The sequence below is a fragment of the Delphinus delphis genome, chromosome 15, assembly GCF_949987515.2.
Source record: "Delphinus delphis chromosome 15, mDelDel1.2, whole genome shotgun sequence".
Taxonomy (NCBI): domain Eukaryota; kingdom Metazoa; phylum Chordata; class Mammalia; order Artiodactyla; family Delphinidae; genus Delphinus; species Delphinus delphis.
In genome coordinates this window covers 39,720,233-39,732,834 of record NC_082697.1, presented here as the reverse complement: position 1 = coordinate 39,732,834, position 12,602 = coordinate 39,720,233, and the positions used below count along the sequence as shown (strand labels likewise).

General features: G+C 46.8%; 1 protein-coding gene across 1 annotated transcript in view; it reads right to left on the bottom strand.

The window, feature by feature from the left end:
• Window positions 1-526: 526 nt before the first annotated feature.
• ISM1 (isthmin 1) overlaps window positions 527-12,602 on the bottom strand; it is an 86,746-nt gene continuing 74,670 nt past the window's right edge. Inside the window, exons 4-6 of the mRNA XM_060032898.1 lie at window positions 10,834-10,977; window positions 6,911-7,000; window positions 527-1,151 (exon numbers count right to left, since the gene is read on the bottom strand). Coding sequence (XP_059888881.1) covers window positions 634-1,151; window positions 6,911-7,000; window positions 10,834-10,977 — 752 coding nt within the window. The 3' untranslated portion in view covers window positions 527-633. The remainder of the gene's footprint in view (window positions 1,152-6,910; window positions 7,001-10,833; window positions 10,978-12,602) is intronic.

The following is a 12,602-nucleotide window of genomic DNA, read 5'->3' as shown; positions in this document are numbered from 1 at the left end:
CTGAGGCAAGGGCATTTGGAAGCTGAGACTTCATCAAGGTACCTCATTGGCTAACTAACACTTGGTTTCAGGTGGGTGTTTTCTTGTTTTGATATCTTTCTGTTGAATTCTTTATTTTTAAAGAAGTCATTACTACAAAATTCCCTCTCTTCCATCTCCCTTAGCCCCTTTCTGAACTCTCATGGAAGTGATTAAATAGTTTCACAATGACAACTCCAGAGAAAAGGTGACGTATAAGTCACATTCATATTAAATAAGTTATATATAAAAACTGCTTATCACATTTACAACTTCCTTCTCTTTGCCCCTTTGCTTCTCTCGGAAACGCTGGATCCGGGGTGTGAGTTGAATCCCACCTGCTATGACCTCCAGGTTCTTCTTCCAGCTCCTTTCTCCCCATCCTCCTGAGGACATGCCCCCTAGGAAGAGTTCCAAGGAAGCCGTTGACATTGAAGAGGCAATGGTGGCTTCAGATGGCAGTCACAAGGGCCTGGCGCACACCCCTAGTGTAACTTATGACAAATACTCACGTGGTATATGTACATATACATGTATGCGGGTAAGAGGGACTCTGTGCCAGGTGGCGGATCAGTGCAGTGTGTTTGTGTCACGAACAACAGAGGTGGTGTCTCTTTAATACTCTCTGGCCTCTTGAAACTGCTTGATATAATCTTCGTCCGAGGGGCTCTCTGTGCACTTCTGTCCGTTGTTGGGAGGTCGGGCCTCGTTATACCTGCTCCAGTCGCCCTTGCAGATAATCCAGGGCAGGATGTCCACTTTGTAGTGGAGCTCCGCTGAGAACTCAGTGCTGATGAGATTGGGCGTCCCCGCCCCTTTGCCCCTGGTGATGAGCTGCATGTTGTCGCCATAGCAACAGTGCTGGGCGGCCAGTGTGGTGCTCTCCAGGGACAGCATGGAGCGAATGCAGTACCGGGCCGTGGGCTTGTAGATCTCCAGCTTCTCCTTGGGCCCGCTTGCATCCTTCCAGCGGAAGTCCTTGCGCTTGATGCGGTCGAAGATGTCGGCCGTGCTGTAGGCCACCTCGGTGGGGTAGGAGCAGGGGCAGCTGGGCAGGTCGTTGATCACCTTGTGCATGTACTTCTTTAGGAACTCGCTCTTGCAGCTCATCCAGCGCTCACAGCTGTCCGTGTCTGAAACGGGCCAGAGAAACCCTCTGATCGCATGCAAAACCGGCTGCCTGATGACTTTAAAGTCCACCTCTCCCTTCCCTGACGGGCAGCCCCTGGAACCCCCAGGCCATGGGTGAACACGATCATGGCCCTTGAACTTGGGAACTTTGTTCTCGGCCCCACCAACTCCTTACTTTATATTATGAAAACTTTTCACATACATAGAAAAGTGGAGAGAATATACGTATACAATGACTACCCAGATGCCATCACCTAGACTTAATCATTGTATTTCCTTCATTAAAATTTTTTTGGAAAGATATGATATTATTACCCCTAAGTTTTAGTAGGCATCTACAAAAATAGGAGGATAATTAAACCATATTTTCTATGTTTTCCTAGATAACCGTAACCCCACTATCACCCATAACAAAACGAACAATAATTCAGAGGGCCATTTTGAATCTCCTCTCCAAATAAGCGATGAGTGGCGGAGAATGCCTCAAAGGGTTATTTGTAGGACTAAGTTTTATTTCTGCCACTCACTGACTGGTTTAAACTAGGCTAGTGGCCTAACTTCTTAACCTTAGGCAGGAAAGAGTTAACAACCGATACTTGCAAATCCCTGTGATAAGAGGTCTCAAAGAGGAAGAGGCTGGTGGTCCCTGCTTTTAGGGAATTTAATATTTAGGCCAGAGGGCACTGACCTATAGACTTTGAGCCAGAACCTGCTCCAAGAAGTGTGTAGTGTTTGGCCTTAACAGTATTAAAAAATATGGAATTAATTGCCAACGTTTAAGAATTATGTGATTCCACTTGTTAATGTAGATTCCTGGTTTCATTTGAAAATCCCAAAGATAGGTTGACGTCAGTCCTGCATTGCCTTGTGAACAGGTAACCAGTGACCACGCCTTGGTCAAGACAGGAGGTCCCTAGTTCCCCACAGTCTCTACCTGATCCCGTCACTCATGGGTGTTTGCTCTTGGTCCCTTAGTCATGAGAGTTCAGAACCTCTGGTTTAGTGAATGTCTCAGTTTGTATTTTCCCAGACCCTGAGACAAAGATGCCAGTGAAAATGGTTCTTTGGGAAGTGATTCTGGGAAACACCAGCAGGGAGCATGGAGGTGGGACAGGGAAGGGAGGGTGGCAATATGGGATGTGGATCAAACAAGCAACCACTGTAGAAACTGCAGCATCTTCCCCTTGGACCTCGGAAACCCACCCAGTGACAGGGTGGAACTTTACCCAAGCCCCGTGATTCTGGGAAACAGCCAAGGTTAAGACTTTCCCCCGCCCTTGTGCATTCTGGAAAACCACTTACTGTAAGAACCCTCTTCCCCACAGGACTTGATAAGACTCACAGCTGCTGCCTTGTTTACCTATGACAAAACCAGACACAGACCCTCCAGATTCCCTTTCTTGGTCTCATAAACGATTAGCTAAACTGCTCATCCCCAATCAGAACAAAATGCATCCCAACTAAACTTTAGTTAATATTCTCCCCTTCTTTCAAGCCTCTGAACTTTTTTTTTAACTTTTTATTTTGTATTGAAGTATAGCCAATTAACAATGTTGTGACAGTTTCAGGTGCACAGCAAAGTGACTCAGCCATACATATACATGTATCCATTCTCCCCCAGACTCCCCTCCCATCCAGGCTGCCACATAACATTGAACAGAGTTCCCTGTGCTATACAGAAGGTCCTTGTTCGTTGCCCTTTTTAGATATAGCAGTGTGTACATGTCAACCCCAAGCTCCCTAACTATCCCTTTCCTCCACCCTTCCGTCCCTGTAACCATAAGTTCATTCTATAAGTCTGTGAGTCCGTTTCTGTTTTGTAAATACGTTCATTTGTATCATTTCTTTTTAGATTCCACATATAAGCGATATCATATTATATTTCTCAAGCCCCTGAACTTTGACCTACCCTCTGCCTGGGCCAGCATATAGGCTATCCTTAGGGGTCCCTACCGAAAATAGGCTGGTCTCAGGGCAGAACATTCTCTGATGCCCTATCTGATCTCATCAGCCTTCAATCCCACTGCCTCACGTGGCGTTCTTCTAGCCTTATTTACTCCTCTGTAAAAGAAAACCCTTTTGCCTAACCCTTGAGAGGCTTGCAGGCCTATAGACACAGTGTTTTCTCTATTGCAAATCGGCCCTTTCCCTTTTGCAATGATCCTTTGAATACAGTCTTTGAAGAGAGATGTTGTTTTTTTATTTGGCGGGATCTGGGTATTATCCACCAGTTCCCATCAATCACTGGTAGGGGGCTGCTCCTGGACTTCTGGATGACCGTGGATTCATGGGCTGGTGGCTCTGGGGGCCAGAGCACGCCGTCAGGCAAAGAACCACAGGGGCTGCTGGGGTGTAGGGACGTGGTGTGGGCAGTGGCAGGTTTCCCATCGCTTGTGGCTCAGGAAGCTGCAGCGGGTAAGATGAGCCAATACCTAAGGCTGCCCACCATGGTGGAATGTGGGGTGCGTTAAGGGGGCCAAAGCAAAAAGTCCCACCAGTGCTAAAAAGTGTCATTTCTATCAGTGCAAGTCAGGGGGTTCTTCAAGGAGTGTGTGACACTGGGCTGGCCCTGTGGCTCTTCAGGTCTGCATGGTGGCCACAAGTGTCCTGCTCAGAGCTCCTGCAAGGAAGCCTGCTGGGGGCACTTTGCTGCCTGGTGGCCTCCAGCTGTAGCGGCTGTGGAACTGCTGTGGTTTCCACATCCAGGCTGTGCTCCCCCGGGGCTGCTCTCAGTCGATGACTGAGCCTGGTGTGGGTGCTGCCCGACGGGGGACCCCTTTGTCAGGCAGCCTTTGCTGGGGGGTGCCCATTGGCATGGTCGAGACTTTCTCAAGCTGCTTTGAGGCCCTTGCTTCCCAGTCCTCCTTCCTTCCCTCCCTCCCTTTGCAGGGGTCAGGCCTGCATCTTGGTCTGAAAGCCTTTCCTGCCTACTTCTGCTGCTTCCCCTCTATCCTTCCCGGGCGCTTCCCCAGTGAATCTCTTGAATGTCCAATCCCATCTCAGAAGGCTGGACCTGACTCAGACTACATACAAGAGCAGAGATGGGGCCGGGCGAGGGGAAGGCCATCCAGGTTGGTATTAACTGTGCAAACCACAGTTAAGCAGAAGAAGTCTGGGGGCAGGGTGCATGTTCAGTTTCCCTGGAGCAGAGGATATAGGGAAGGACGGTTGTTAGTGTCAGGTCATGGGGTCTTCAGCGTGGCTCAGGCTCGTTTCAGAGGGCACTAGGGAACCACTGAAGCTTTCTGAGTGACAGTGAGCTCTTCACTGAGCTATGCAGTAGGAAGAAAGATTCAGTGCTGATGCCAGTTTTAAGAGTCCAGGTGAGACACTCTGGGAGAGAACAGCTGGTGAGATCAAGAGTAGTCGGGGAGGTAGGGCTGCCAGGCCTTGGTGGGCTTGGGGGGAAGGGACGAAGGGATCAGAAGTGACTCTCCAGCTCTGACCCAGGTGCCTGGGAGGCTGGTGGTGTCATGAGTGAAAATCAAACGATCGGGCTCGCGGGGCAGCTTGCAGGGGTGCTCAGGTTTCTCTTGAGGGATATGAGAAAGGGAGAGCTGGGGCACCTCCCAGGAGCTTGGAAAGGCCTGGTCTAAGATGAAACACCTGGGCTCTTGTGCCAGACTGCCTGGGATCGAATCCCAACTCAAGTATTTAGTGGCTCTGTGACCCTGAGCAAGGTATTCTACCTCACTGTGCTTCAGTTTTCTCATCTCTAAACTGGGTATAAAAATTACACCGATCTCAAAAAGTGCAATGAGGATTAAACCAGAGGGAAAGCAGGGAGTACACAGAACGGGGTTGAGGATGCTGCCTGCGGGGGTGGGCTGAGTGCTGTGATTCCACCCCTGAGAGTCCCTGACTGAGCAGTTGCATAGAGATTGGAGGGTCCATCCTGGGAAGTATGTGTCTGCAAAGCCAGTGGGGGTCTCCCTCAGAGGGCAGGGTTTTCAGAAACAAAATTCAGCGAGGTCCCAGAAAATAGCTTTGTATTTTTCCTCCAGAGTAGAAGGTCATCATAATTCATGTACAGGACATAGGTCCTTCGACTTATATTTTATCAAATTTACATGGAGTATTCAGTGTGAATGTTCTCAGTGTTTTACAAGTATTAACTCATTTCACTCTAAAATAGGTCTAGGAGGTAGGCACCATTACCTTAGACCATTTTACAGATCAGAAAACTGAGGCAGAAGTAGGTTAAGAAACTTGACCTTGTGCTAGTCAAGCTTTTCTCATCTCTGCTGGGCATCTTCCGTTTGTCCTTCTACATCCTTATTCCACATTTTTCCTTGCCATGGAAGGCTGCCCTGTATGCACCAGATCTGTGGGCTCCCTGAGCCCTGGTTTCTAATTGGGGTGAGCCAATGGGAGGACCGGGTGAGGGACCAGAGGGAGGGAGGAGCGAAGTCAAGGTATTGTTCCCAAGGCTCCTCCCTCACTGTTACAAGTTAGCTACTTCCTTCTGGGAGCTGGAAGTGCTGTCAGGCAGCCCTCTCTACACAGTGGCTCTGGGAACCAATCCTTCCCCTGGTCCCTTCAGGCCAGTGGGAGGTAAGGGCTCCCCACGCTTGCCAGCCCCAGGGTTCTGTACAAGCCCTTCTTGGTTTCCATCTACCTGCTCACACCTTTGCCAAAAGGCCCTCATCAAATGCTCCTCTATTACCTGATCTGCGTGTGAGCCTTGTCTGTTCCTGCCCAGAACCTGCCTGATCCACCATCCCCCCTCATCCCTGTGTGTTCTCAGCTGCCCATTGGGTGCAGCTGGTCCCATTCCCTGTGAAAGGGCAAATAGCTGCCTGCCTGTGGGGTGAGATATGGGGAGGTCTGAGACACTCTCTTCCCCAAAAGCCCATCTTGTTGTTTTATCATTTTATGCAAAATTCCCACATGTAGTCTTTAATTTTTTTTTTTTTTTTTTGGTCAAACGCATTGTGTGTGCAGAAGGCTTCTACTAACGTTTTGGTTGCATGTGAAGGACTGTGATGGAAACCCCGGGCAACAGAATTTCCAAACTGACTCCAGTGTGGCCGAGGAGGGCAGAGTGAAGAGGTGAGGAAAGGGCTTTGTGGGGGTGGCAAAAAGAAATGGGGCAGAAGGAGTCTTATTGTTCTGTAATATAGAATTACATCCAGAAGCACGTGGAGCTATTTTTATTCATCAAGCTTCCCCCTTGCTGAACAGACACTTTCAATTTTGTTGGGTCCACGTTCAGTGTACTTGAGCTAGCATTTTCGAGCAGATGAGTAGCAGGGTGTACCAAAGGGTTACGAAAGATTCCCATGGCGGGGAGTGAGATGGGGGAGGCATAATGTCGAGAAAGTTCCCGTTCTCTTCCTTCCTCCCCCCATCCTTCTGCTGGAAAACTGACATCACCATTTCTTGATTTTACTGGGGACACTGGGTGAGAGTTGGGAGAAGAGATGCCCTGAGGCTCGAGGCCCGAGTGTGGATGGATCCCGAGCTAGGGGCAGGACGCCCCACCCACGTGCTATGGAGGCTGTGTGGCTGGCGTGGCAGCTACAGCAGGGCTGCTGGGCTCCATCTGGTGCAGGAGGAATGGGGCGGCTGCTCTCTCTTGCTTGGTGTATACTCAGCGAGCAAGAAGTATGCTGAGAAAATTGGACCCCATAAGAGGAAAACGAAACATTTAAATGAATCCAAGGATGACACGGCAAAGGCAGAAGGAATCTCCAAAATGCTAGATCAATATTTGGATAGAAAAGCAAAAAAAAAAAAAAACAAAAACACCTTTCCTTACCAACTTCGAACAGTTTGGTGGCATTAAACTCTTCACTTCCCGCAAGCAGACTCACTTCAGTGGCAGCTGTCCTGAAGGTGTCTTCGATACCTAAACACAGACAGGAGCTCATTTTCCCTAGTTATATGGAAAAAGTCAGCCCTCCACCCCACCCCACCCCCGCCCCACTGGCAAATAAAAAAAACAAATACACTTGAATAAAGCCTTTTTTGTATCCATTACTACTCATGGGCAGAAACTTGCCAACAGAGGAAACAGTAAAAAGTAGGTATAGAGCGTAAAATATATTAAAACTCCAGATACCATTTGCAGCATGAAATCCAATCCAAAAGTGCCTGAATGTGCCTAAGGAACTCATTCCTTGGGCCTAGGAATGGGATTTTGGGCGGTGCGGGATACGCGTCAGGATGGCTGTCTATCTAGAGGTGTCAGGATGACAAACTAAACTAGAGACTGTAGAGCGTAGTGGTTAACAACTTGTCTCGTGGTCAACACCAGTCTTAAGGACTGATTCACTGGGTCCAAATCATTACTAGCTGTGTGACCTTGGGCAAGCCCTGGAACATCTGTGTGACTCAGTTTTCACATCCGTAAATGGGGAGGACCAATGACCCACCTCATAGTGCTGAATGAATTAAATGAGTTATGTGTGAAGAAAGCACATAGAGTACCAAGTGGTAAGTGTTGGCTGACATTTTCCCCTTGAACATTTGTCTAGTTCATTTTGAGGATACAGCAGTCCATAGCTAAAGACCAGATCTCTCATATGCTGGGACTTTTAGCATTGCTGATGATGTTTCAAAAAGAATAAGCTGGGGGAGCGATGAATTGGGATTAGCAAATGCAAACTATTATATATAGAATGGATAAACAGCAAGGTCTTACTGTGTAGCACAGGGAGCTATATTCAATATCCTGTGATAAACCATAATGGAAAAGAATATGAAAAAGAATGTATATATATGTATAACTGAGTCACTTTGCTGTACAGCAGAAGTTAACACAACATTGTAAATCAACTATACTTGAATGAAATAAATTTTTTAAAAAAACCCAAATTCAACGTTGAAAAGAAAAAGAATAACCTGGGCTTGTTATTACTTGCTCTGAGCAACTGAACCTAGCTTGCCTCAAACTTCCTGGCTCTCTCCCTTCCTCAAATGACCACCCCCACCCAGGCTTCCTTTGCAAACAGGAATCTCCTGCAGATGGGGCCAGTCAGGAGAGAGAGGAGCAGTGGAACGTGCTATTTGTTGAAGAACCTTGACTGTCTTGCTAAGCATGGGTTGATTTCCTATAAGGGGCTCTCTTTGGTTTTATGTGAGGCCCTTAGAACTTGTGTGGTCAGCCTAAGGGACAAACTTTTACAGTGTAATCACTGCCAGGCCAGGGAGATGGCCTGTCCCATGAGTTTTTCCAGTAGAGCTGAGAATCAAGACACCAAAAAAGGAAAGAGATCCTGCAAAAGGAGATCCTTCATGTTCAAGGGAGCCCTGAAAAGCCGGAAGAGTCAAGAGCAGAAAGGCAGAAAGGATGGAAGGAGGGCAATTTCAGATGAGAAGAAAATGTATGAACAGGGCTGCTGGCCACGCTGCTCTCAGTAGTGAGAGAAAACGAGAAGGAAACATTCAAAATGGCAGCAGGGAAGATACCCGCTATCAAGATATCTAGGTCTACTGCTTTAGGTCTGGGTGCCAGCTCTGGGAGAGAAAGCAGCAACAAGCCCGCTCAAGCCCTGACATTAAATGCTGTCTGTATTCACGTGTGGCTGAGCCCGATACCCTTCCCCTTGACAGAGGTGTAAGAGTCTAATGGTTAAGAACATGGATTCTGGAATCAGACTGCCTGGATTCGAATCCCAGCTGGACCACTTGCTGCCTGTGTGACTAGGCAAGTTAGCCTGTGTGTCCCAGTTTCCACAGCTGCCAAATGAGTACCATCATCAATAGCTAGTTCATGAGGTTATTGTGAGGATTAGATGAAGTAACACATGCAAAGACCTTAGAAATTTGCTTGATACTTAAATACTCAAAAGGTCCTCCTCTTCATGAACCTCGTTATCATCTTTTTCCCGTCTTCATCTTCCCAATCTTCATCTTTATCTTCACTTTCTTTGGTTTCATCTTATCTTCATCATCATCTTCTTCTTCTCCTCCTCCTTCTCTTCTTCATTTCTTCCTGCCTTCCTCCTCTTCTCCCTTCTCATATTATTATTATTTATTGATTTCTACCCATCCAAATCCCATTCCACCAGACTTCTAACTCAGCTTCATTATGATGAACACGGGAAAGATCAGGACAAACATCTTGATGGTTGTTCCACTTTTGGAAATCCACCTGCATGGCTGACGGGGGCTAGAAATGCCTCTTTTCATACCATCAGCCCTGTTTTCTGCACACACCCCTTTGCTATCACACACATCGCCAATCTGATCTTCTCTCTCCGCAGAAATCCCTTTGCTCTTTCACTTTTTTGTTCTAAATCTCAGCCTGAGAGATTTAGAGCAGAGTTTCTAGGGGTAGAAAAAGGAAGTCTGGGGTGTGGGGTTCAAATGTTCTGCCTCTGAAATTTCTTTTGGAGGAAGCCATTTGGAGCGTGTGATTTCTTGGATGAGCCCGAGATAGTATTTTAGGCTGGTTTTCTACCTGACCATGGGGAACACATGGTAGATGGAAAACTGTAGACCAAGGAGTTGGTAAACTTTTACGTAAAGGGTCAGAAAGTAATTATTTTAGGCTTTGTGGTTCACATATGGTCTTTTGTTATTGAAGTATAGTTGATTCACAATGTTGTGTTAATTTCAGATGCATAGCAAAGTGATTCAGATATATATATACAGGTATATATATACATATAATTTTCCATTATAGGTTATTACAAGATATTGAATATAATTCCCTGTGCTATACAGTAGGTCCTTGTTGTTTATCTATTTATATATAGTAGTTTGTATCTGTTAATGCCAAATTCCTAATTTATCCCTCCCTGTTGGTAACTGTAAGTTTGCTTTCTATGTCTCCGAGTCTATTTTTGTTTTGTAAATAAGTTCATTTCACATACGGTCTTGGTTGCATATTCTTCCTCCTCTTCTCTCTCTTCTTCCTCTTCTTCCTTCTTCATAACCCTTTAAAAATGTGTGGGCCATACTGACATGGGCCGTGGTTTGATAACTACTGCTATAGACACAATTATTTTTCACCCCAATATGGCCTCTCACCAAGTTTGTAATTAGTTAAGTTTTCAAAACACTGACAATGCAGTTTAAAGTGATACTTAACTGCCAAGTTGCCCCAATTTGCTCCCTCTGGAGCCTTCAGCAACTCTCAGGCTAACACATGGTTTTTCTGTAGACGGCCATTAAGCCTCTGGTCCTGGCTTCCTTATTAGACCATGAACACCTGTCTTCATGTGTCTCTTCAAGGTACAACCCACCCCACATCAAAGGCTCAAATTAACCAGAATCCCTCCTTTAAATTAAGTACATGGTGGCATTGTCTTCTAAGTCACAGTTACTGCAATTGTGTATAAGGCTCAGAAAATCCATCTTTTCATCCACTAAGCTCATTACTCGTCTCTTGTCCCAGTCCAGTCAGAATTCTTAGGAAAATAGTTGCCCTGTAGGAAGTCAATTTCTATAAGTTTTAAAATATAAACTAAAAGCTTCCCCAGACTCACAGATATAGAGAACAAATTAGTGGTTACCAGTGGGGGGGGCAATATAGGGGTTGAGGGGTGGTAGGTACAAACTATTGGGTATAAGCTAAGCTACAGGGATATATTGTATACAACATGCGGAATATAGCTAATATTTTATAATAACTGTAAATGGAGTGTAACCCTTAAAAATTGTATTAAAAGATAAAACAATAAAATAAAAAAAAGCTGCCCTTTAATGTGGAGCCACACCCCTGCATAAACCCACCTGGGCAGTTTGGACGGTCACACGTCCTAGATTCGGTTGCAGTGCACGCATAGCCACAAGACCTGGTCCGTTTCTGGTTGCCGTTCCCACAGGTGACGCTGCAAACAGACCAGAGACTCCAGTCTCCCTCACCGTCTGTGGAATCTGGAACGGAAGCAGGGAGGTGGTCACCAGCCTTCGCCAAAGAGTCCCCAAATCTCCCCCATTGAACTGCCAGCCAACTGTCCATTTCTGACGTTCCCACTGTTAGAGGGGGCCAGATGCCAGCTGGAGTCAAAAGCCTATGGCTCCAGGGTTCATTTTAGGGATTAGCTTAGTAATGGCAGGGACTCTGTCTGAGGTTTTGGGCACATGGCCAGGGCCTGCCCCCTAGAAGGTGCCCAGTAAGTGCTTGTTGAGAATGTGTACATTCACAGAGTATGGAGCCATGGAATAATATGGTAGGGATTTTCCAAAATGACCACCATCAGTTCCTTCACACACAAAGTGAGGAGTCACACAAAGGGCCCCCAAAACACTACACATGGGAATGAAGCCTTCCTGGACCTTCCAGGCACTTCTCAGTGGACAGCTGATGCCATTGGCAGTAGAAGAGATGCCCAGTGGGGTCCCACCTGAACTCCTAAGCCACAGAATCATGAGAAATAATACACTGCTGATGTTTTAGTCACCAAATTTTGGAATGGTTTGTTATGCAGCAGTAGATAACTGATACATAATGGTAAAGCTAGAAATGGTCCTTGAGATCATCACTCAACATCCATTCAACAAATACTGAGCCCCTATTATGTGCCAGACACAAATCAGGGTATGTGAAATATATCATTAAATAAAGCTTTCAAAGATCTCTGCCCTGTGGTACTAATATTTTTGTGAGAAGATTCAGACAATAATCAATAAACACAAAAAAATGAGTAAATTATACAATATATCAGAAATCGATGAGTGGTATGGAAAAAGGAGAAGTGGACCAGACTAGGGGGGCCTGGGAATGTGAGAGCCGTGAGAGAGGTTGGTATGTTATCTAGACTAACTTCCTCTTTTTAAAAGTAAGGAAACTAAGTCCTGGAGTGCTTGGGTGACCCATTCAAGGCCATAAGGGTAAGAGGAAGGAAAGCTTGGGCCCTGGTGCTAAATCCTTCATCTCTAAAGCTTGACCTTTTCTGCAGCAACTCCCCTCTGAACTACTTTTTCCTGCTTTTTCCAAATCTTCAGACTTGGGGCCTCTGCCAGGGCCAAGCACAGAGCCCCAGACATGTGCATCGCAGGGAAGGGGTCCGCTCTGCTCAGAACAGGTCGTGGTGATCGTTATTACTTAGGTCTGGCAAGAATGTAGTCCACACATGCTTCTACCTGAAACTTGGGCCCCGTGCCAGGCTCCCAGCCCGTCGTTTACAGGGTGATCACTCTGAACGCGGCTCAGGCAAACCCAGGGCCACCAAGTCTCAGCCCATCATGCAAAGTTGGTGGGGGGATTCCTGGTCCTCTTTCCTAACCCAGAGCCAAGAGTCTGCTCACACCTCACCTGCTCCCAGGGGCCCCATCCGTTTCTCCCCACTTCCCAAAAGGGAGTTTTCCAAACTTTGATTTCTTTCTAAGACATGGTTTTCCAACCACAGGGACAAGCAGATGTTTGAAACTACTGCCTCGTGTGAGGGAAGTGGGCCTGCTTCTCCCCATCAGCTGCCTCCGTCTCTCCCATCTCCTCCTGGGCATCAACGCAGTGGAACTGGACAGACCGCTGAGGAGGGGGCCGTGGCTACTCCCTC